We start from the raw sequence: 23968 nt of genomic DNA on the forward strand, positions 1-23968 counted from the left end.
AAAGGATTGATTATTAGATTTCATTTCACATTATACTTCTATTAAAAAGTAATGTATGTTTTATACGATTTAAGTAAAATGTGAAAACAACACATAAATAACCTGCATTATTTATTAGCTCTTTTCTTTAGCTGGCATGAATAAGTATTAAAAAACAAATGGCATTGGCTCTCATAGAAAAGAGGAGGCCCAATAGCAAAGAGCAAAAGGGGTATCCCATCATTGTCTTAGGTTTTGACATTAAATACATAAATGCCTTTGTTTGTTTTACCCTCAGCATCCTTTCTATTATCTTTGGACACATTTTTCTTCCAATTTTTCGCTAGTACTTCAGTTTCTTGCGAGACGCTAGTCCTGTAGTGGTTTTTGCCTGCATTTCTGTATTGATTACTAATAAAATGTGCTCTGATTGTTTTCTATAGTCACAATCAAAATTATTCAAATGCCATTGCAAATTAGACTTATTTGACAAATGTACAAATCTTCAGTGTTAAAAAAGAAGAATTTAAATAGCTCAACACAACTAATATTTGGTTTCTCCAAATTCAACAAAAAATGCCACTTTTAGTGACTACTGCAGTCGCAAAATTAGGGCTCGTTCACAGTAGTGTGGTTTTAGCGCAGTATAGGTGCGCAAAAAGATTTGTGCCTGTAAAGTGCTAAAAATCACATGAACGGGCAATATTTAATGCGCAGAAGACCTGATCTTCATGCGCATGAAAATCACCCGTTCACTGGAGCAGTGTGTTGCTTTAAAAAAGTGCAGCCACTCTAGGAGGAGAGAGAGATAAAGCCCAGCAGGGCTTCGGCATTTTTCCATAGCAGGGAGAGAGAGTGGGGCTATGGGGAATTAACAATGAGGGATATCCCCATAGTGCAGAGAGAGTGGCCTGGGCTAGGCAGAAGGGGTGGTGCTATAGGGTTTCTCACAAGAATTCCCTAAAGCAAAGAGAGAGGGGTAGGGGTTGAGGGCAGATCCCTTTAGCCCTGCCCTGTCCTCCCAAGCTCTCAGGGAAGCCCTGTTACCCCACACCCTCTCTCTACACGCTATAGGGAAATCCTTTGGGGAGAGAAGTGGAGGGAGTTCTCTACTGTCCCCCATTGCTGGAGAATTGCCCAGCAGCAGGTCTGGAGGAATACCCAGCTGCTTACAACAGGCATTGTCCTTTCTTTGTATCTTTGGAAGGCGCGAGTATTTTGTGTGTCTAAAATTTGCTTAATATTAACGTTTCCATAGGAAACCATTGGTTCTTTTAGAAGTGCTCTTTTCACATACCTATTCTGCTCTAAAAGCATGCTCATGTGAAAGAGGCCTTACTTTGTGTCCTCAATAAATTCCCTCATAAGAACATACATTTGCAAATCAGCTGTTGTCTCAAGCACACATGATGCAATTAATCAAGGACTCCATTAGTTGCATCAGCTGTCTTTGAGCTAAAGCACATTAAATACTTGGACTGACTAGGGCTTTGTTGACTGTGACTGTGATGTTTGATTGCATGTTAGAAATATGGCTAAGCCAAGAGAGTGAGCGAAAACATTAAGAGCAGAAATTATTGTCTTGCACAATCAAGGCAAAGGATACAGAAAGATAGCAAAGGCACTGAATGTTCCTTGAGATACAGTTGGAAGTGTAGTTCACAAATTCAAATTTAAAGGAACCATGGCTACACTATCCAGACTTGGCAGAGAGAGGAAGCCATCACCAGCTGCCACCAGATTTCTGAGGAAGCAGGTAGTCAAAAACCCTTGAGTAACTGCAAAAGACCTGCAGGAAGATTTGGCAGCAGCAGCCACTGAGGTTTCCATTTGCACAATGATGCCCATACTGAAATCTTTATGCCCAAACTCCAAGACGTACACCTCTAATAACCTAAATGGACAAGAAAAGTGGGCTCCAATATGCTGAAAACCATATAAATAAGCCACAGAAGTTTGGCGATTCTGTTCTGTGGAGTGAAGCAACAAAATAGTTACTTTTTGGTCTTATAGCTCAGCAGTGTATCTGCAATAGAAAGAATGGAAAGAATGGAGTGTACACTGAAAAGAACATCCTGTGTACAGTGAAGCATGGCGATTGCTCGAAGATACTCTAGCCTGTTTTGCTTCCTCTGGCAGTGGAAATCTGCAGTGCGTGGAGAACACAGGAAATCCTAGGAGAAAACATCATGCCTTCTGTAAGGAAGCTAAAGACTGGGCATCATTGGACCTTCTAACAGGACAGTGATCCCAAGCAAACCTCAAAGTCCACAAAGGCTTAGTTTCAGAAGAAGTCCTGGAAGATCCTGGGGTGACCCTCACAGTTTCCTGACTTGAACCTCATAGAAAATCTTTGGTCAGATTTGCAGAAGGCAAATGCAGCATGCAAACCAAAGAATATTAGACTGGAGGTCATTGCCCATGTGGAATAGTCAAAGATTCCTCAGCAATGCTATCATAACGTGGTGCCTAGCTATGCATCATGTTTGCAGCGGGTCATAACAGCAAAAAGGTGCTCTATTAAGTACTAAAGATGCTTATCATGAAGGATTGAATAATTCTGAGACCTTAGTAATCAATAAAGCGACATTTCACATTGAATTTTGAAAAAAAAAATTCTTGTTATATAGTTATGTTGAGCTATTTAAATTGTTTGGGTTTAATTGTTCTTTTGTAAATGGCTTGAAAGTTTGTAAATTAGGCAAATAAACGTAATGTGTATTAGGGGTTGAATACAGATGTAGCAGATGTTAATTTGGCTAAAGGCTTATTTACACAGGACAAGTGTTGGGCAAACGATGCCCGACACTCCTCCCTGTGTCTCTGCACAAAGCTGGCTCACACAGGGAGTGGCCAGCAGGGGGGCAGGGCAGTGCTGGAGATTTCTCTCCTTTCGCTCCCCTGCCCCCCTCCATTGAGATAACACAGCAGCTGTTCGCTGTTCACGGGGGAGCGAGAGGAGAGAAATCTTCTGCATTGCCCTGCTGCCCTGCTGGCTGCTCCGTGACCCAGCCAGCTCTGCTAGCTCCCGTGCATGAGCACGGTAGCACGGAGACACGGGGACGATTATCGGGCATCATTTGCCGAACACTCGTCCTGTGTAAATGGGCCTTAAGATATCTTGTTGCAGAAAATTATTTTAACTTAAGCCATTAAAAAACTATTGTTCTCTTAACTTAAATCATCAAAAGTCTTTGTAAAGTAAATGAACAATTGAAAAAGGTAAATAAACTGTGGCACATTTTCAATTTAAAACTTGTGAATGTTTTTTCATAAGTTTTCACAAGCACCATAGTGGCATATTTTTTCTAATAAAGAACAACTTCTAAAATGCTTTTCACTCCACTGTAGGACAAAGAATATTTGCATACTTGAAAGTCTGATCACTCGACTTCTACACTGAAGAATACCGTAAGTACTTTTTCAATTTTCCAGTTTTGTTTAAAAAAAAAAAAATCTAACCAGCAAAAAAATTAACCCATTAAACCATTTTTAAGCTAAGAAACCATGTTTAGGTAACACTTAATCTTTTCTTATTTTTTAGAAAGGCAAAAAACAGATTTTCATGTAATCTACCAAATCAACCATTCAATGATGAAACATTCTTTTGTCTAGGACAGTGTTTCTCAAATGGGGGATGGTGAGTATACCTGTGTGTTCTCTTATAGAGTCCTATGGATTATTAATAACAAAACATCCTCCTACTTCCTGCACAATGTCCTATTTCCCTGTGGCTGCTATGAAGCATATCTCTAAAGTCCTGTTCACATCTCAAAGTAAAAGCTGAGGCAAGATTGTGGCTTCCTTAAGTAATGTATTAAAAAGATGTTAAAAAATCTATAGTCCGAAAATTAAAAAGGGTTTGAAAAAAAAAAATGCTTTGGCACTGGATGTTAATTAGTAGAGATGAGCGAACACCAAAATGCTCGGGTGCTCGTTACTCGGCACGAAATTTTCACAATGCTCGAGGGTTCGTTTCGAGTAACGAACCCCATTGAAGTCAATGGGCGACCGGAGCATTTTTGTATTTCGCCGATGCTCGCTAAGGTTTTCATCTGTGAAAATCTGGGCAATTCTACAAAGTGATGGGAACGACACAGTGACGGATAGGGCAGGCGAGGGGCTACATGGTTGGCTGCATCTCAAGTTCACAGGTCCCACTATTAAGCCACAATAGCGGCAAGAGTGGGCCCCCCCCCCGCACTGTCAGCGTAAAGATCGTTCTCCTCTGGCACAGCTGTAACAGCTGTAGCAGAGAAGAACGATGTTTGCCCATTGAATTCAATGGAGCCAGCAATACAGCAGGTTCCACTGAAAGCAATGGGCTGCCGGCGTGCGCGGGATGAATGGTCGGGAAGGGGTTAAATATATAACCCCTTCCCTGCAATTCATCCAGAAATGTGTTATACTAAAAATATATACCGGCGTATAAGGCGACGGGGCGTATAAGACGACCCCCCAACTGTCACCTTATACGCCGGCAATACAGTGGAGCAAAGAATAAAAAGCATTACTTACTTCTTCAGACGATCTGCGCCGCTCCTGCAGACTGTCACTCCCTCCTGGTGTTTGCAGGCTCTTGCTCGCTCCTGGTCCACGGCAGACTAAAGCTTTCTCTACGAAAGGCTTGAAATCCCCGCCTCCAGAAACACAGCCAATCACAGCAATTCAATGACATCACTGTCATTGGCTGTGATTGGCTGAAGGCACGTGTGTTTCTGGAGACGTGGATTTAAAGCCTTTCGTAGAGAAAGCTATAGTCTGCCGTGGACCAGGAGGGAGCAAGAGCCTGCAAACACCAGGAAGGAGTGACAGTCTGCAGGAGCGCCGCAGATCGTCTGAAGAAGTGAGTAATGCTTTTTATTCTTTGCTCCACTGTATTGCCGGCGTATAAGGTGACAGTTGGAGGGTCGTCTTATACGCCCCGTCGCCTTATACGCCGGTATATATTTTTAGTGTAACACATTTCTGGATGAATTGCAGGGAAGGGGTTATATATTTAACCCCTTCCCGACCATTCATCCTGCGATCGCCGGCAGCCCATTGCATTCAGTGGAACCTGCTGTATTGCTGGTGCCATTGAATTCAATGGGCAAACATCGTTCTCCTCTGTCACAGCTGTTACAGCTGTGGCAGAAAAGAAGGATTTGTCTTCTATATGTTCTCAATGGGGTCGGCGCTGCTGCTGCCGGCCCCATTGAGCGCATATAGAGAAGATTTATGGCCTTTAGAAGGACCGTTGGGGTTCTTGAAGCCTACAATACACCTAACACTCTCCCTATAGCAGCTCCAACACGATAGCACTTTCCCTGAACTAATGTCAGAATGCATCTGAGGCGAGCCGCGGGAGGGGCAGATTACAATACTCGGTGACACCTAATCTCCCCAGCCACTCACAGCAGGGGGGTGGTATAGGGCTTGAACGTTGCAGGGGGAAGTTGTAATGCCTTCCCTGTCTTTCAATTGGCCAGAAAAGTGCGCTAACGTCTCACAGAGGAAAGTGAAAGTAACCCGAACACCGCGTGGTGCTCGTTAAGAGTAACGAGCATCCCGAACACCCTAATATTCGCCCGAGCATCAAGCTCGGACGAGTACGTTCGCTCATCTCTATTAATTAGTATAAAAAAGGGGGTTATATATATATCTGCTTAATGGTTTTGCAAAGTGAGAAGTCCCTTGCCATAAATGGATAAGATTTACAAAAGAATTGTACTTTACCTACAGTACTGTAACATTAAAGCACACCAATTGTTCTTCCCTTTGCAAATAGACTGCAGAGCTTAAAAACAGGAACATCAATAATCATAAACGAGTGTGACAAAGTCAACTGGTTTTCTTTACTGGTAAAATAGATTTCCAAGAATCAATAACACTGAAAACAAGTAGGAGATAATTATGCTTTTTTGATGGTTTTATGAGCATGCTTCCGTTGTCTATTGTAATCAGTCTACTGTATTTAGAACTTAACATCTGGAGAACATTTTCCACTGGTTAAATCAATAGTTTCTTCATTTGATTTTCCTAAAATTCTGGGAGAGATTTCCTGTGTTTCTAGTCAGACTTTTGAAGACATTTTGTAATACGCACATTTCGATTCTGGTTGTACTGGACAAAAATTACTCTGAATAGAAGAACCAAAAATGCCTATCTCCACCCATGTGAAAACTTACGTCTGTGTTCTTTTCTCCATGGTACTTCTCTTTTAAGTTAAAAATTCTCAATTTTAAGTCATAAAAAGAGCATTAGGCTACATTCACATGGGTAAGCGCCATATTGGGCCGAGAAACTAATCCTGATATCGCGATTACCAACTTGTGATTTTCAAAGTGACGCAAAGCTTTTTTGATTAAAAAATCACATTGCATCACTTTAGTGAAATTGCGATCCTCAAACACGTATTTCTTGTGCATGCTAGGATCGCAAGTTTTTCTCGTCAACTTCAATGGGAAACATTGCATCGCACTTGCATGCACGTTGCACAACATGCAAGTGCCATACAATGTCTTTACAGATCCAAATGAAAAAAATGAGGATGGTGTTCCAAGAGAACGCCCCAAAACATAAAATTCCTATGAATTAATCAATTTAAAGAAATGGATTTCATATTTGTGCGAGTTTTGTGCACACTGCATCGCACAAAACTCGCGCAAGAATATCACTTGTGTGAAAAAGCCCTTAGGCCTCTTTCACACAGGCTACAAAATTGCGAGATTTTGTAGCGATGCGACATCGCTACAAAATGCATGTATGTGGAGCCCATGGTTTCCAATAGGTTCTTTCACATGAGAGATGTTTTGTAGCCTGAAAGAACCCATTGGAAACCATAAGCTTTACATACATGTGTTTCGTAGCAATGTCACATCACTACAAAATCTTGTGATTTTGTACAGAACAATGCAGCTGTTTACACAGCTGGATCTGTGATTAATCACAGGCTGGGTGCTGCTTCCAGCAGCTCCTGGAGGCCCTTTTACATGCAAATGAAGATGATAAAGTGTTAATGGCCATTAACACTTTATGCAAATAGATCGCAAAATCTTATAATCTTTCAGTTCTTTGAAAGATTATCTTTAAGTGTAAATGGGGGTAACTATTGGTAGAATAATCAATTGAAAGCGTGAATTGAAACCATAGTTGTTCAGTGTAAACATGGCCACAGACAGGGTGATGAGTGATAACTTGCTAGTTGCTTCATTTCAGTTTACCAAAAAATTAAAGCCCATTTACGCACAACGATTATTGCTCAAAAGATGTCTTTTGAGCGACTTTTGAGGGAAAATTGTTGTGTCATTTACAGTGCAAGATGATCGTTCAAGATGAGCGATCACCTTGCTCTGTGAGCGGAGGATGCAGAAGACAAACGGAGTGTCCCCGCTTGTCTTCTGCATCAAGCTGGTTTCTGCATGGAGCGCCCGGCTGTTATACAGCCGAGCACTCCGTGCGTGGCATGGAGAACATAGCTGGACCGCTGTGTTCTTCATACCCAGCCTGTGATCAGGGAGCAGGATACAGCTGAAACAATATTATCAGCTGTATCCTGCTGTGAATCCCTGATAAGGCTCATAGTTGTCTTTCAGCACGCTGAAAGACAATGATGAGCGACGGCATAACGAAAACTGCACGATGTCAATGCAGTTACACACAATGATTATTGCTCAAAATATGGCTTTTGAGCGAATTTTGAGCGATAATTGTTGTGTGTAAATGGCCCTTTAGTTGGTGATTGATTAAAAGTCATCTTGTGTAAATTCATAGTCGTTTGCATTTGAATGACTTGCGAAAACATTTGTGTGGAAATCCTATCTATGAATAATATCTTAGCAAACAACTAATGAACAATCATCAGTCTGTGTAAAAGCAAATGAACATTTGTCATTTGTATGCTTTAATGACTTTCCTGAGCGACTATCTTAATTATAGTTGCAGTATGTAAAGGTACCTTAAATGTCATACCTGCCTTTCTCTTACCATCAAACAACCTACCTCAAGAACCCTCTTACCTACTAATTAGCTTTCTACCATTCTCATCCTTAATGTTACTGAAATTCAGAGATTGCCCTCACATCTGGTATTTTTTCTTCCTCTTTCAAACATGTCCTAATTATGTCAGTACTTAAAAATCCCACCCTTGATCACCTCTTCCGCTATTGACCTATATCTAACCTACCTTTTATTTCTTTCTCTAACTTACCTTTCCATAGCAGACTGACTAATTATCTCATTACTCACACACTTTTCTTGACTCTCTTGAGTCTGGTTTCCATTTATTGCACTCTATGGAAACTGCTCTCAAAGCTTCTGATGTAAAATACTTGAAAATACAGTTTTTTACTTCTGTTGCTGTTTTAGACATTATCTTTGGTCTAGGCTGCTATGTTCTCTTGGCAAAAAAGGGGTTTAGTAGTTTTGAAAACACATTTAATGTACTGCATCACAGAAGGGGAAATCAAGAATTAAAAACAATCACAGAAAATGGCCGTTACTTACTGACTGAGGAGTGCATATAGATGTATCCTCCTCTCACCATGCAGGTAGCTGACTACCAAATGGAGGAGCCAATAACACCTGTTAGGGCACCGATAAGACAACCACTCACACTGCCTCCTGATAATGAGGGGGGAGGATGCTTGGCGTACATCTTGTGCCATCTATGCAATCCTTGAACAGTCCTTCGAGGGTGCGTATAGCTGCCTGATATGTGTGCATGTTGCACGTATGGAAGTCCAGATCCACTGGCAACATGTAAAGGAGTTTGCTGCTCACTGAGTAGAAACTTGTTGAGGCAGATGTATTGGTGGAAGGTAGTATAGAAGTTCAGAATAATCAGGTGTCAGGGAGGCTAGTCTCTAACTGGCACACCTCAACAAGTTTGCAAAGTTAGCAGATGAGTGTAATGCCATGACAGGGCTAGCACTGCTGCAGCATGAGATGCTCTCTGACTGACAGGGGGATGTCTGCTCCAGTAAGAAAAGGAGTAAGGCCTCGGTCACACGGGCGTTTTTTCCTGCGATTTGCGGATCGCATGAAGGATGTGCATCCGCAAATCGCGTGACCGGGGCCAAAAAATCGCCCAAAAAATCTGCTCCTAGTCGAGTTTCATTAGAAACGGGCCGGAGCAGTGCAGCGCTGTCCAGCGCATTGAATTCAATGGAGCTGGCAATACAGCCGGCTCCATTGAAAGCAATGGGCTGCGGGCGATCTCACGATGAATTTTCGGGAAGGGCTTAAAAATATAAGCCCTTCCCTGAAATTCATCCAGAAATGTGTAAAAAGTAAAAAAAAAAATATACTCACCTTGTCCTGACAGACGGAGTTCAGCCACGGCTGGCCGGCAGTTCTCCTGAACTGCTATGAGTAGTATTCAGCAGCTGGGGATTTAAAATCCCCGCCTGCTGAATGAGCTGCCTCTGATTGGTCACAGCCCTCACCAATCAGAGGCAGCTCTCACTCACCCATCCATGAATTCATGAATGGGTGAGTGAGTGCTGCCTCTGATTGGCTCAGCGCAGGGACCAATTAGGGGCAGCTCTCAGCTGAATGACAGCTGAGAGCTGCCCCTGATTGGTCCCTGAATAACAGCTGAGAGCTGCCCCTGATTAGTCCCTGCGCTGAGCCAATCAGAGGCAGCACTCACTCACCCATTCATGAATTCATGAATGGGTGAGTGAGTGCTGCCTCTGATTGGTGAGGGCTGTGACCAATCAGAGGCAGCTCATTCAGCAGGTGGGGATTTTAAATCCCCAGCTGCTGAATACTACTCATAGCAGTTCAGGAGAACTGTCGGCCGGTCGCGGCTGAGCTCCGTCTGCCGGGACAAGGTGAGTATATATTTTTTTTTACTTTTTACACATTTATGGATGAATTTCAGGGAAGGGCTTATATTTTTAAGCCCTTCCCGAAAATTCATCGTGAGATCGCCCGCAGCCCATTGCTTTCAATGGAGTCGGCTGTATTGCCGGCTCCATTGAATTCAATGGGCAAATATCATTCTTCTCTGCCACAGCTGTTACAGCTGTGGCAGAGGAGAATGATTTGTCTAGTATATGTTCTCAATGGGGTCGGCGCTGCTGCCGCCGGCCCCATTGAGCGCATATAGAGAAGAGAACAGGAATCGCAGATCGCAGATAGGTGTGATCTGCGATTTCTGTTCTATAATTTATCGGACGAGCGCATAAAAAGCGCTCATGTGTCCGATACCATTGCAAAGCAATGGTTTTATAAAATCGCACATCGCATGCGCATCAGCAGATCGCACGGAAAATCGCCCGTGTGACCAAGGCCTAAGAGTGCAGGGAAAGCTAGACAGGTCCTGGTAGAGGGAGACTTAATTATTAGGGGGGAAGACAGGGCAATATGCCCCAAAGACCATGATCGTCGAACAGTATATTGTCTTCCTGGTACTCAAGTTTCATACATCACAGATTTTGATGACAAATTACTGGGAAGGTCTGGTGAGAACCCAGTTGTCATGGTGCACAAAGTTAGAGGTAGGTGGAAGATCCTTGAAAATTATTTCAGCAACCTAGGATGTAAGCTTAGAGCAAGGACCTCCAAAGTAGTATTTTCTGAAATACCAACTGTTACCATATGCCACACCAAAAAGGCAGTGGGAGATTAGGGAAGCAAATAAGTGGCTTAAGAGCTGCTGTAGAAAGGATGGATTTTGGTTCCTGGAGAACCAGGCTGAGTTTGCTTTTGGCTACAAGTTGTATATTAGGGATGGGCTGCATCTCAATGGGGAGGGTGTAGCTGTGCTTGGGGAAAAGATGGCTAGAAGGTTGGAGGAGTGTTTAAACTAGGCATAGAGGGGAGAGCAACCACAGAGATAGAGGGGAAGGTAGTGTAGACAGTGATCTGTAACTAAGTAATGAAAGTGGGGGTGGAATAATGGGAGGGGTTAGTACAATTAGCACTGGCAGAACGGCTGAAATGGACACACCTAGAAAACAACCAAAAACCTCTAAACTGCATGGTGACTAATAAGGTTTCTAAGAGATGCTATCCTGGAGTACCTCAAGGATAATAGCTCTATAACTCCATATTAACATGCATTTATGAGGGGTTGCTCCTGTTAAACCAACCTGATCAGCTTCTATGTGGAGGTAAATTCTAGACTTGACCAGGGAAAGTCATTGGATCTTGTACTGTATATCCTGATTTTTCCAAAGTGTTTGATACTATATAGCATAAAAGGGTGGTATATAAAATGAGCATTTTTGGTCTTGGTGAGAATGTGTATAAGTGGGTAAGTAACTGTCTCAATTATAGAAAGCAGAGGGTGATTGTTAATGGTACATACTCAGTTTTGGACACCGGTACTCAAGAAGGACATATTAGAGCTTGAGTGGGTTCAAAGATAGACAATGAAATTAATAAATACCCAGGTTATCAAAATTGGGGTTATTTAGTTTAGAAAACAACAACTAAAAGGGAACCTAATAACTATATATAAATATATCAGGAGTCAATACAGAGATCTCTTTCATTATCTATGTATTCCAAAGACTGCCTGAAACAAGGGGGCATCCTCTACATTTACAAGACTCCAAATCTAGCAGTGAGAATAAATCAATGAATCAATGATCCTTCTAAAATAAGCTAGTGACTATACCATGTAATATTGTTGCCCTCTAGAAAAACATAGAGACCCCTCTTGACCTCTTTTAGTGAGTTTGCCATCACCATATTCTCATGCAGAGATCTCCACAGTCTAATCACAAAAGAAATTCTAACTCATAAATTACCTTGATACCAAAAGAGCAAAGCATGGAAGTGTTTGCACGTAGACCAGTAGCACTAAGGGGAAAATCCAGCTCAACCAATGATACAACAAGAAATTTAAAAAGTACCTTTTATTACAAAAAATATTAAAAATATAAACATTAGAGCTTGCACCACAGTACATCAAAAAATGTCATTTTTGCTGATGTGTTTCCGGTGCGAGCCGTACCCTTAGTTGTAGCAAATAAGTTAAAACAATGGAACAAAGTTAAAACCAAAGTTACATCACAATTGACATAACTAACTTGAGATCACATGATTTCAAAACGTCATGCCTTAATGATAACATTCAAATACATGTCAGCATCTGATGTTTGACAACATGTGCATGCATATACGATATGCCTGCACAATATATGTGTTATGTGTACTGAAAGCACGCAATGCCATATCCACTGTAAATACATCACATCATGACTAGAGTTGAGCGAACGTACTCTGTCGAGCTTGATGCTCATTCGAGTATTAGCGTACTCGATGGTTCTCGTTACTTGAACGAGCATCAAGCCGTGTTCGACACCGCCCCAGTTTTTGCCTCCTCCCCGCTGTGACGTGCCTGTTTTGGCCCCTACCCGCCGCCACGCAGCGTGCGTCAATCGCAAATTTTTTGTCTGTCAAGAAGAGGAGAGAGAATGAACCAAGAAAAAAAAAAGCTCGGCACCCGGCGTCCCACATACAAAAATGCTCGGGTCTCCCATTGTAGTCAATGGGGTTCGTTACTTGAGTAGAGCTCTCGAATTTTACAAAAAGCTCGACTCGAATAACGCAGACCTGAGCATTTGGGTCCTCACTCATCTGTAATCATGAAGTGTTTAGTGACAAACACAATCAAGCTACGATGTAAAATAGTTACAGCTGTTTTTGTTTATTGCATTGTAAAGTGATAATATTAAGTCATAGCATATATTGAATTTTTTGTACTATTGACGTTTGCTGACATCAACATTAATAAATTTATAAGAAATCTGACAGCTAAACGTCATTTCTTTTCTTGAGATTACCCAATTTCTCCAAAATTGGATTCCACATTGGATTCTAGTTTTTCTTGGTCACTACATGTCTATTGGACTTACTAAATGGGTTTGAGGGCAGTTGGTCCAAGATTTCTTGTCCTTTTTTAATGAGTTTGTCCAAGGAAAAACTCATCCAGGTGGACATCATGTCCAAAATTGTCTTGTCCTTTCATAAGTTTGTCCAAGAAAAAGCTCATCCGGGCGGACAATTCAACCAATCTCAATTTGTCCTATATATCACTATGTCCAACCTAGATTTTATCTACTTAGTATTGGAAATGTCAGAGTGATTCTGAGCCACTTGTTGTAACCCCTCAGTGACCAGGCCTGTTTGCTTCTTATGACCAAGCCAAATTTTAGAAATCTGACATGTGTCAATTTAACATAGAATAACTCCGCAAATTCTGACACTGTTTTTTCACCACATATTGTACTTCATTTAGGTGGTATCATTTGTATGATGACTCCGCTGCAGAATTCCACTCCCCCCGCCCCCCGTATGAAAAATATGTTTTATGCAACCACATGACAACTTTACACTGGTTTGTGACAGGAACTCTGGTCCTGGGACACTACATTTGTTTATGAGATTTGAATACCACAGATGTACAGTACATCAGTTACTTAGTGAACTTTGTCATGGCTGGGCCCTTTGTTTTTGCTTACTTCTTCATTTGAAATTTCTGTCGATCTGTGTATAATTGATGTCATCACAGCTCCTTCAGCGCTTGCACTACAAGGCCTGTGATGATGTCACCGTCATGTGATCAGTTAAAAATTTTTGAAATTACAACTTTTTTAACTACAGTATTAGTTTCGTAAACCTTCAGCAAAAAACATGATATTCGGGGGCTAATAGCAACCATCCATATCACACTACAAAAGCTATACCAGTGGGTGAAATAATGAGATAAAGGAGCAACTGTTCCTGTGAGAGTGATTATATTTCAGAGCATAATGATATTTGTCAACGACATGTAAAGAGTGGTTATCTGCCTTGGATGTTACAACGTGCTATCAGTATTGTTGATGCCAGGACTCATGTTGCTTTGGTAGACAGGTCCTTGGATAGTAATGAGCATGGTCTAAATAAAAAATCTGATAAGCCAGTTCTAGTTTTTTACTGTTCTGTACATGCCAGGTGGTTCTTAATGATTATTATGTAAAAACATTAATAACATGCAGTGACATTACGATATATTGCGCCAAAGGACAGTGCGCTGTATCTGATTAGCTCAGCTCTGCTACATCATTAAATGATGATTAATAAATAAAAAATTATCTAAAAGTAAATAGTGATAATATATGATTTATGTATACTGAAAGTATGCTCTGTAGCCTCAGGTCAACGAAAACGCAAAATAGAAAGAGGAAGCTAATTTAAAAGTAGATCGTTGTAATTTTATTTATAAAGTGCCTGGCACACTTAATTTCTAGCTAGCTACACTGAGGACTAGTTATCAGTGATTAAGAATCTTGTGCATTCTCAGATCATCTTCTTTGGTCTTACTGGTTAACCAAGCAGTCATTATTAATACATTTAACGATCTTACAGACACTGCCTTAATATACTGAATGTAGATGCACAGTGTCTCTGAAGAATGTACAGCAATAAGAACAAAATGGCTAATATATATTTTAGGATTATTGCAAGTAAAAGTCTCTATACTGGAAAAGTAAAACAATCATTTAGGAAAAAGGTTGTTTTAGTTCACATACTACATTTTAAAGTGTGATTGGCCCTTTCAGCAATGTAAATTTGCTAATGAATAATTGTAAAGGTTTTTTTTTTTTAAAGCAAAATCTATAGTTTAAATTGAATAATTGATTTTTTTTTGCCAAGAGTGTAACTCTTGGCAAAAATATGGAACTTTATAAATGTTCAAATAGCTTTTTTTTAACACAAGTCACACATGTGACACAAAGCAGGAAGAAGAAGTTATGGAATCACTCAGTGTAGAGGAAGAAAATAATCATAATTTCTACCCATTTATACATGGTAAAGCATAATATACATAGAGCATAGCGTTACTCCATCCTAACAATAAAATCCTAACTATATTTAAACAAATCATTATCTCCACACCTCCCCCCAAAATATATATATATTTGAACACATACAAAGTGTAACTGTTCTCAACCTTCTCACCTCTCTCCCTCACCTCCTCTAAATCCCAATAGTTTTTCTACGATACCTCAATGCAACCCGCACTCGATGTGAACTATCAATTTTATACACGGGTATAGCTAGAAGTAGTGTAAAGGTAGCAGTTGCTACCATGCTCTGGACCTTTATGGGCTCAAAGGCCCCTCCATCACATAAGCAGACACTAGAATTATAAACAGCACATGGAAGTTAGGGGGCCCTGTTACAGATTTTGCATCAGGGCCCAAAAGCTTCTAGTTACACCTCTAATTATATATAATTAGACCATCTTCCCTAAATTTCCTCAAACATAATCAAACAGCCTCTTATTTGATATATCTCCTTTTCCAAAGGTATAACCTCTCTTGTATTTGTGATAAAATCTTCTGTGGGCGAAGGGGGCAGGCTGCATCCAATAGGCAGTAATCAGCATCCATGCCTGAGGGCTCAGTCACACGGGCGTTTTTTCGTTTGCAATCCACATCTATATAGACCCAATGCTTTGCAATGGGAGTGGTCACATGTGCGCATTTTTCATGCGCACAAACGCATGTGGTAAAAATTATAGGACACAACGATTTGCAGAACGCATGTAACTGCGTTCTGCGCAAATCGGTGTTCCTGCGTATGTGCGCTCAATGGGGCCGGTGGCAGCAGCACTGACCCCATTGAGAACATATACTAAAGATCATTCTCCTCTGCCACAGCTGTCACAGCTGTGGCAGAGGACGGCGATGTTCTCCTATTGAATTCAATGGGCTGCCGACAATACAGCCAGCTCCATTGAAAGCAATGGACTGCCGGCAAGAGCTGTATTAATTTTCGGGGAAGGGCTTCAAATATAAGTCCTTCCCTGAAAACCATCCTAAAAGAGTGCAAAAAATTAAAAAAAAATCAATACACACCTCTCTGCAGCTGCCGGGGCTCAGCTGCATCCAGCTGGCTCTTCTCCTGAATTGCTTTCAGTAGTATTCAGCAGGCGGAGATTTAAAATCCCTGCCTGCTAAATGGGTTGCCTCTGATTGGCTGAGCACTGTGGCCAATCAGAGGCAGCTCTCAGCTATTGAATGACAGCTGAGAGCTGCCTCTGATTGGTCACAGCGCTCAGCCAATCAGAGACAGCACCCATTCATGAATTCCTTTGGGTGGATAAACGCAGCGTTTTTTTCTGCCATGCCGCTGGCTTCGGTCACGTAATTTTTTTGAGCGCCCATGTGACTGAGCCCTGATACACTGTTTTCTGAATTCCCAAATGAGTTTACCCATCAACAATACACAAATTCTGTGATGAAGACCAATATTGACTATATATATATTTTTTAAATTTTTTAATTATCTCTAGATCCCCATTTCAATATCTCTGCAATTTTACACAATCCCAGACCAAATGCATTAAATTTGCACCATCCATATAAGATTTCAGACAGTCTGAGTTTGATCTAATACCCATGTTAAACAACTTTATTGGAGTGCGATAAACTCTATGCACTAAATAGAATTGTGATTTTATTGATTTTCAGATTGCTGTAATTAGTGAGAAACCATCTGTCTAGATAAATGTTATACCCTTCATCGTTCCAGAACACCCCCCAAAATTAGGAACCTCATAAAGCTCTTGAAATTTTTCAAAACTATAAAACATAATCTCATAGTGTATCTGTTCCAAAAACATTACCTCTCTCTTCTCTCGTGGTGAAAAATCCCTCCAACTTAAAAAACTCAATTTAGGGTTCCTCCAGAGTGGGGTATATATAGGAAATCCATCTAGTTTCAAATTCTGCTTACATTTATTCCAAAATGTAATTATTAGAATAATTGTTGGATATAGTCCCTTATTTCCTCCTTTCAACCCTCTCTCACAACCTGTCATTTTAGAAACTAATCTACTATTCAACACCACCCCATTTCTCTCTCTCCACCCCTTCCATGGGAGATGATTCCAGACCTTGACCCTATCCTTAAACTTCTGTAGCAATGGAAGCAAATTGGCAGAAATATAGTCTTGAGGCTTAGAAGACACCTCAACTCCCAAATATTTGAATTTCTTCACTGTTTGTAATTGTGTACGTTCCAATGAATAGTCCACCAACAAGGGATCTAAAGAAAGAATTACAGATTTCTTCCAGTTAATAGTGAGACCTGACATCTTACCAAATATATCAAAATGGATAGAACAGGACTCATTGATCTTTTCACATCCCTCATATACAACAACAGATCACCTGTATATAGTGAAATACGTTCTTCTTTTTCTCTATGTTGCAATCCAACTATATCAGGTGATTGTCCTATCAAACCAGACAGAGGTTCAATTGTCAAGGCAAAAAGAAGTGGGGAAAAGAGAAACCAGACAGAGGCTCAACTGCCAAGGCAAAGAGAAGAGGGGAAAGCGGATCCCCCTGCCTTGTTCCCCTCTCCAACACCATTTGTCTCTAAATATGACCATTTACCCTTACTCTTGCAGTAGGCAGAGTAGGCTCATTTTGTGTATCATTTTGTATATCCCACTAGCTTGTGCTGAAATAGCCCGTATAATAGTATTAACAAAGGCAGATGTAGCATATAAAACAGGGCCTCTTCTCAGCAGAGTGAGATAACGTATTAAAAGTCCAATCAGAGGAGGCAAGTACAATTATAGATGTTTCGTTAGCATTTTTTACCGGGGTTACAGGAGGAATTCAGTGAGAAAATTCCGCCAACCTGCTTGCCGCATTGTGGCATTTCTGAATAAAGCGATCAGAATGGTCAAAGCATTCTGTGCATTCTGCATGATCACCCTGCTCAATATTTGATATTACTTCTAATGTTACACAGGCAGCCTCCTGATACAAAGTATTTGCAGTAGTGTTAGCAGATGCCTACAAGTGATCGACATCATGAAGCACACATGCATCGCTGGCTTCTTTCCTTCTCGTTATCATAATTTGGTTAGCAATAGACGGGCCTTACAGCAGACTAACGTCTGATATCATTGATTCTCCGCTCCTCTATTTTCCCACAAGAGGAACTGTGATGTAGCAGAACCAAACCAAAGACCCAGGGTCCAGCAAGGTAGCCAGTACAGCAGAGTCAAAAAAACACCTCAGAAAGAAAACCAAGCTAGGAAGCTAGCAGCTGGAAGCTCTCCCGATATGTCGCCACTGCTCATATCACATACTATGCCACGCCCTTACATCATATCCACCATTCCATTTCTTGGCAATATAGATTTGTGATTCGTCAGTGAATATCCAATCCCCTCTCCATGATAGCTTCTCTTTAGACCACTGTAACATTGTTTTCTCTTGCTTAGGTGTCTGTGCTGGTTTTGATTTGGCTTTTCTATATGTAAATCCTATTTCATTCATTGATTTCTGGTTCTGCCTACTTGTTTTTCTTTGATTTTGTTGCGCGTTTTCTATGTTCATTGCAGATTGTTTTAAGTTTTTTTTATCTCAATGCTTGACATGTTCATTGTTATACATATAGGATTTAATTTTATAACCTTCACAGTATACATTTTGTTTATACTGTACCAAATTGTACACACAGATGAATGGGAACAATAGGGGGCCCTTTACACACAGAAATTCCTGTCTGCAACAAGCTTGCTTATACTTTCATTTCCAATGGTGAACTATTGGGGGAGGTTGAAATGAATGATCATTCATAGAATGCTCATTCCAACCTCCTCTCATACACCGGATGCATGGTCTAAAAGATTGCCTGTCAGTGTAATAATGACAGATCATAATGTTCTGGAATACTAAGTATTTCAAACCATTATGAATGCAATCAAATGAGAGCCGCTTCAAGCCCTCTAGTAGGACTTTAAAAAATGGGATAGTGTTTAATAAAGTTTAGTGAAAAAAGTCCTCTGCCAAAAATAAACCATTTTTTTCTATAAAATAAAAAACAATATAGATCACGGTTGCAAAAGTAACGATTAGTAGATTTAAAACATTGCTACAAAAACCAATATGGATTAAAAAATGTATGACTGTGTTGCCATAAAGATGGTTGACCAGACAATTGTTTGTTCACTCAATCACCAGTAAACGTCTATCTAATGCGTGTGGTCAACTTGCTTACAACAGGTTGTAGCAGACTGATTAAAATTAAATATTGGAATACATTATGCTGTCAGCTGTCCAAGGTCAACATTAACTTTTTAAAGTCTATTTTTATTCACTTTTACAAGTATATAACAACACAATATAGATAGCACAAATGTAATGCAATTAAAAGGCATATAATCCAATTGTCTTTTAATTTCAATAGGTGTCTCAAGCATTTTTTAATATGCTATATTTCCCTTGATGCTATATGTCAAAATAAAACAAAACTTGCTCACAGTAATAAAAAACACAATGAGAGAACAGTAAAAGAACAAGTTACCCCTCCCCCACCTTCCCATGGACAACAGATAATATATGTAACAGTTTTGGGATACCTATTCTCCCTGCTAAGTGATTTCTATTTTCCCCAAAGATCTTGAATTCTCCAGAGAAAGGTACAATTTAGTAGTTGGAAAGGTATTTCTAGTGTGTATAAGACTTCTTCTATAAATGTTCTCCATTTTTGTAAAAACTTAAGGACTCCTTATATTGTTCCACTTCCAGTTTCTCTATGTGTAACAAAAATGTAATTTGCATAATCCCTTCTTGTGCTGCTGGAGTGGTAGGCTGAAGCCAACAATCAGCAAACACTGTTTAGCTACTAATTAAATGACATGTATTATATGTGCTACCTTATGATTATTCAAAATATTATCAAATAAATCTAGTGTTCTGGTGGAAGGTTTGATTTTCAAGCTCTATCTAATAAGCTTTTTATTGTTCCCCAATATATTTGGGAGTAAGGGCATGTCCAAAAACTATGGAAAAGTGGTTGGTGACACTTTGGGAAGCCAAGTATTTAATTTTAGGATCATAAATGTTACAGATTATGGATGTGGACCCACCTGACTAACAAACCAGCCTGGCTTTTGGACTGGACTGGGTGACTGGCAGCTGACCCCAGCAGAAGTAGTACCTACAAATGGGTAACTGTCCTTAATGTAAGCAGAAAGAAGGAAGGGGCCCTGCCTACAAGCAGGGTAATCTCCCCGATAAGGGCGGCCCCGTGCTGGAACCTTGGTACTGACTAGCCGTGACAGAAAACAGGGATGAAGTGCAGAAACACAGAAATGAAGAAACTGCACAGCACTACTGTAACTTACTACAAAGATGAGAATGAAGCACAGACAGAAAGGAAATGGACACACATACAGATATAAGGCACTAGGCAAAGGAACAAACAGGATAAGCAGATAGAGGTCAAAATAGACTTGAACAGTCCAGAGACAAAAGACCTAGCAGTGGAGCAACACATAGGAAACCAATACTGAGGCAACAAGGAAGTGCATCAGCTCACCTTAAATAGGGAAGTGATTGCCCATTAATTTCACAGCTCAGCTGCGAACCAGAGGACTGGTTAACCCTCTCAGTGCTGGATGAAAACAGACAGATAGGGTCCATATGTACAGAAATAGCAGAATGATGCTTTCAGCTGCCCGAAAGCGCAAGAGGGCAGCAGACATGAGTAGCAGGCCATACAGTAAGCATCATGATTTCTCAGTGAAAACCATTAGATGTAGTAGCATCCTTTCTCAAGAGTTTGCCAACTGCATACTAATTTCAAACTTTTTTTAGTGTGGGAGGTAATTAATCAGGGGAGTTTCCTAAAGTTGATCATACATTTAAGATGCAGACACTACCACACATGAAAATGGGTGATCAGGAATTCACTTAATAAAATGACTCCCTGAGGCTAGAACAGTATGGCAAATGACTGGTTGGATGTGGCTAATCATGCCATAGACTTGCAAAAATTCTAACAGGATTGATCATATCTTTGGAGAGCATTCTCTTGTGTGTATGGCCACTTTTAGCACTGGAGGCATAGAGACATGCAGAGACAATACTCTGCTAACATGTAGCTGATTGACTGATATATGATTAAACTATGCCTAGGGAGGTGACTTGTTGAGTGCCTAGAACAGGAGCTGCTAAAAAAACAATACTGTAACTCTCAGAAGTATGTAAAATAAAATCCTGATTATTTTCCATAAATCTGGTCCTAATTTACTCACATATTATATGCATAAAAGGCCAGTTTTGTTTTCAATTACTTACTACAAATGTAAAAGGAAGTTTGGAGTCTAATTGCCTTACAATTATTTTCATTAAGTAATATAAGACTATGGTCCCTTTCCCATGAGCGTATATCAACTGGCCGTTTTTTTACGCTGTGCATTGGATTCCAATGCATCAGATCACATGCTCGTATTCCTGAGATGTAAAAACACCCGGCCAGACCAATATAGCGCTGGGCGTTTTTACGTCAGGCTCAAAAATAGTCCTGGAACTATCTTTTGGGCCAGAATATGTAAGCCACTGCATGGGCTCCTATGGGAGCCCATGACAGTGGCCAGAGGTAGGAGGGAATTTAGCAGCGTGGCTGCTACACTCCCTTCCTCTGCTCTCTTCCCTGCTTGCAGGCTCACCTCTGCTTTCCTCCCCGCTGGCTCTTTGCAAAGGGAGGGGGCAGGATGGGGGCAGACCTAGGCTCTCCCCCCCCCCCCTTGTCCACAGCCAGCATTGGGAGGAGGTGGGATGGGGCAACGCTTAGCTCCTCCCTGCCTCACCCCCTCCCATTGCAAAGAATGAGCTGGGAGGAGAGCAGAGGTGAGCCTGTGAGGGCGAGGGAGGGGAAAGGGGCGACAGCATGGTGACCTTGGCGTATATGCGCCAGGGCCCATGCCGTGTGAACGGGTGCACAAACGGTAGACTTGTGTGCCCGTTCATGAGCTTCAACGCCCCAGATAATAGCGTATATAGGCTGACTGTGAAAACGCCAGCTGATATACCCTCGTGGGAAAGAAACCTGTGTGGCTTCTCACGGTAGAGTAACACTTCTCATGGTAGAGTATCTGGTAGTAATACTAAAAAACACAGGCAATTTATGAATAAACTATTATTATAATAAACCAAAATATTAGACCCACGAATGTGAAATAAGCTTAAAGCCCAGGACCAAGTGCCGTATAGTTACAGCGCCTGGTCCTTATGTGGTTAATATACTTTTACCAGTGCAGCTGATTCTGATGAAAGTAATGCATATACAAAAGCTTGTTGATTAGAAACATATATGAGGATCAATATGTGAGGATTGTCTATAAAAAGAACTATATGAGGCAAACATATACTACGCAAAATTGTTCATATTAATTCTTATCTTCCATGCTCTTCATGCAGCCAGTATAAAGTAAGGCACATTTGAGTTCTTTGGGTAGATGAGATTGAGGATAAGGAATTTAATTAGACAGTTGCTATGCGGCTATAGAATAGAGAATATTTACTGTAAGAAAAAATACAGAATATTTACATGTTACTCTCTGGCCATTGGGAGCAAAGATCTTACAAAAAAGCATTCAATTACATTTGTCCACTTTATTCAAATCAGAATATCCTATTTAGTAACATCTAAAAATCTCATCAGGAGGCGCACTATAAAAGCATGGTATAAACAGATATTTTGATGATAGCAATTTGCATTGTAAAGTTCAAAAAGTCACCTGCAAATTGCCTGAGCTGAATACACAGTGATTTGCCATCACTTGCTAAAGTGATAACAAAAAATGACAATTTTAAGATTCAGAGTTCCCACAGAGGTTTATGACAGCTGATAAATAGAAAAGAAAGGGAGACAAGCAACCCAAAGAAAATGGCAATTGGAATGAGTCTTGCTCAGCATAAAATAAAAGGCACAATGTTTTATTTTTAAACTACTTGCCTTGTAAGCTGTAAATTTCCCCAACGCTATTTTGTCTGGTGATATGATGCCAGTATGCACTCCGAGGAAGGGATATGGACTTGGACAATGTCATTGGTTCAGTTAAACTAGTTTGCAGCTGAAAAGTAATAGAAAATAGAAATAATCCGTTACTTTTATATGAAATAATATACAACACTTTAGTGGTTAATGATAGTCATAAAAGCAAAAAAACAGGCAAACAGATATCAGCATAACATGTAAGCCAACAGATGTCATCGCAGCTCAGGCAGGTTAAATAATTGTTATACGCTTCACTTTTTGCTGTCTTAGGAGAGGCTGATTTCTCAAAACCCTGTGAACAGTCATTACTATTCCATATTTTAAATGCAAATGAATATAATCCCTCATTTCTCTGGAGTCACAAGTCTTTAAGTGACAAAATGCAGAGACATAAAGTGAACTTTGAGTATATCTGAGGGATAGCAGTGTTCTATTTGGATTAGCAGTTTAAAAGGTTTAAAGGAAGAATGCATAATTATCTGCTGACACTTCTTATATGGTGAAGTAACCCAGGAGTTAACAAGATGCAAGTAAAATGCAAAGCAAATAAACATATTATCCAGATATTTTGGGAGAAAGGGAATTCTCTTGTTATTTAACATAACATATATTCTAATACAATGATTCATATGTGAAATATCGGATTTTTGTGTCACTGTCAGGTCACCTAATTGCAGCACAGCTCTAAGACCACTTCATCCTTTCATCTACCTTATAGAAGGATGTAGAAAGTCTTATCCTCAAGGAGGAATTGTTTTCTTGCCTACTATTCAGGTGCAGTCTATGTACCTGTATAATACAGCATGGGTGGGAAATATGATTATAGTTAATTTAAGTTAGGAGAGGGAGATATGGTAGTTACACCTTTTATTCATACCTTCTTAAAACAATTTACAAATCAATTGGAAGTTAATTAGGATTAGGACTTCTCTTATAACTTTTCTATTCATGTTTTAGCAAAATCCACTGGATATACACATCAAGAAATAGTCTTTCGGTCTGAGTGTATTTTAAATTTATACTGACTGCAATAAGTGCAATTTGTAAGCTACTGTCCATGATGGTTTGTGGAAGAGATCCCAAATGAGGACCCATATCTATAATGTTCATATTCCCTAATAGAAATGTTTGCCCTAATAGACCTATGTAATAGATTCTATGCTTCTTTTAATACATCCCAGAATTGTGCTTT

The 23968-nt window shown here is 40.3% G+C and overlaps 1 protein-coding gene across 1 annotated transcript in view; it reads right to left on the reverse strand.

Annotated features, from left to right (window-relative positions):
* Nucleotides 1-23968, reverse strand: part of DOK6 (docking protein 6) — a 506258-nt gene that overhangs the window by 100412 nt on the left and 381878 nt on the right. The window contains exon 7 of the mRNA XM_066578847.1: nucleotides 22735-22852. Coding sequence (XP_066434944.1) covers nucleotides 22735-22852 — 118 coding nt within the window. The remainder of the gene's footprint in view (nucleotides 1-22734; nucleotides 22853-23968) is intronic.

Source organism: Eleutherodactylus coqui, chromosome 9, assembly GCF_035609145.1.
Source record: "Eleutherodactylus coqui strain aEleCoq1 chromosome 9, aEleCoq1.hap1, whole genome shotgun sequence".
In the NCBI taxonomy this organism is placed as follows: Eukaryota; Metazoa; Chordata; class Amphibia; order Anura; family Eleutherodactylidae; genus Eleutherodactylus; species Eleutherodactylus coqui.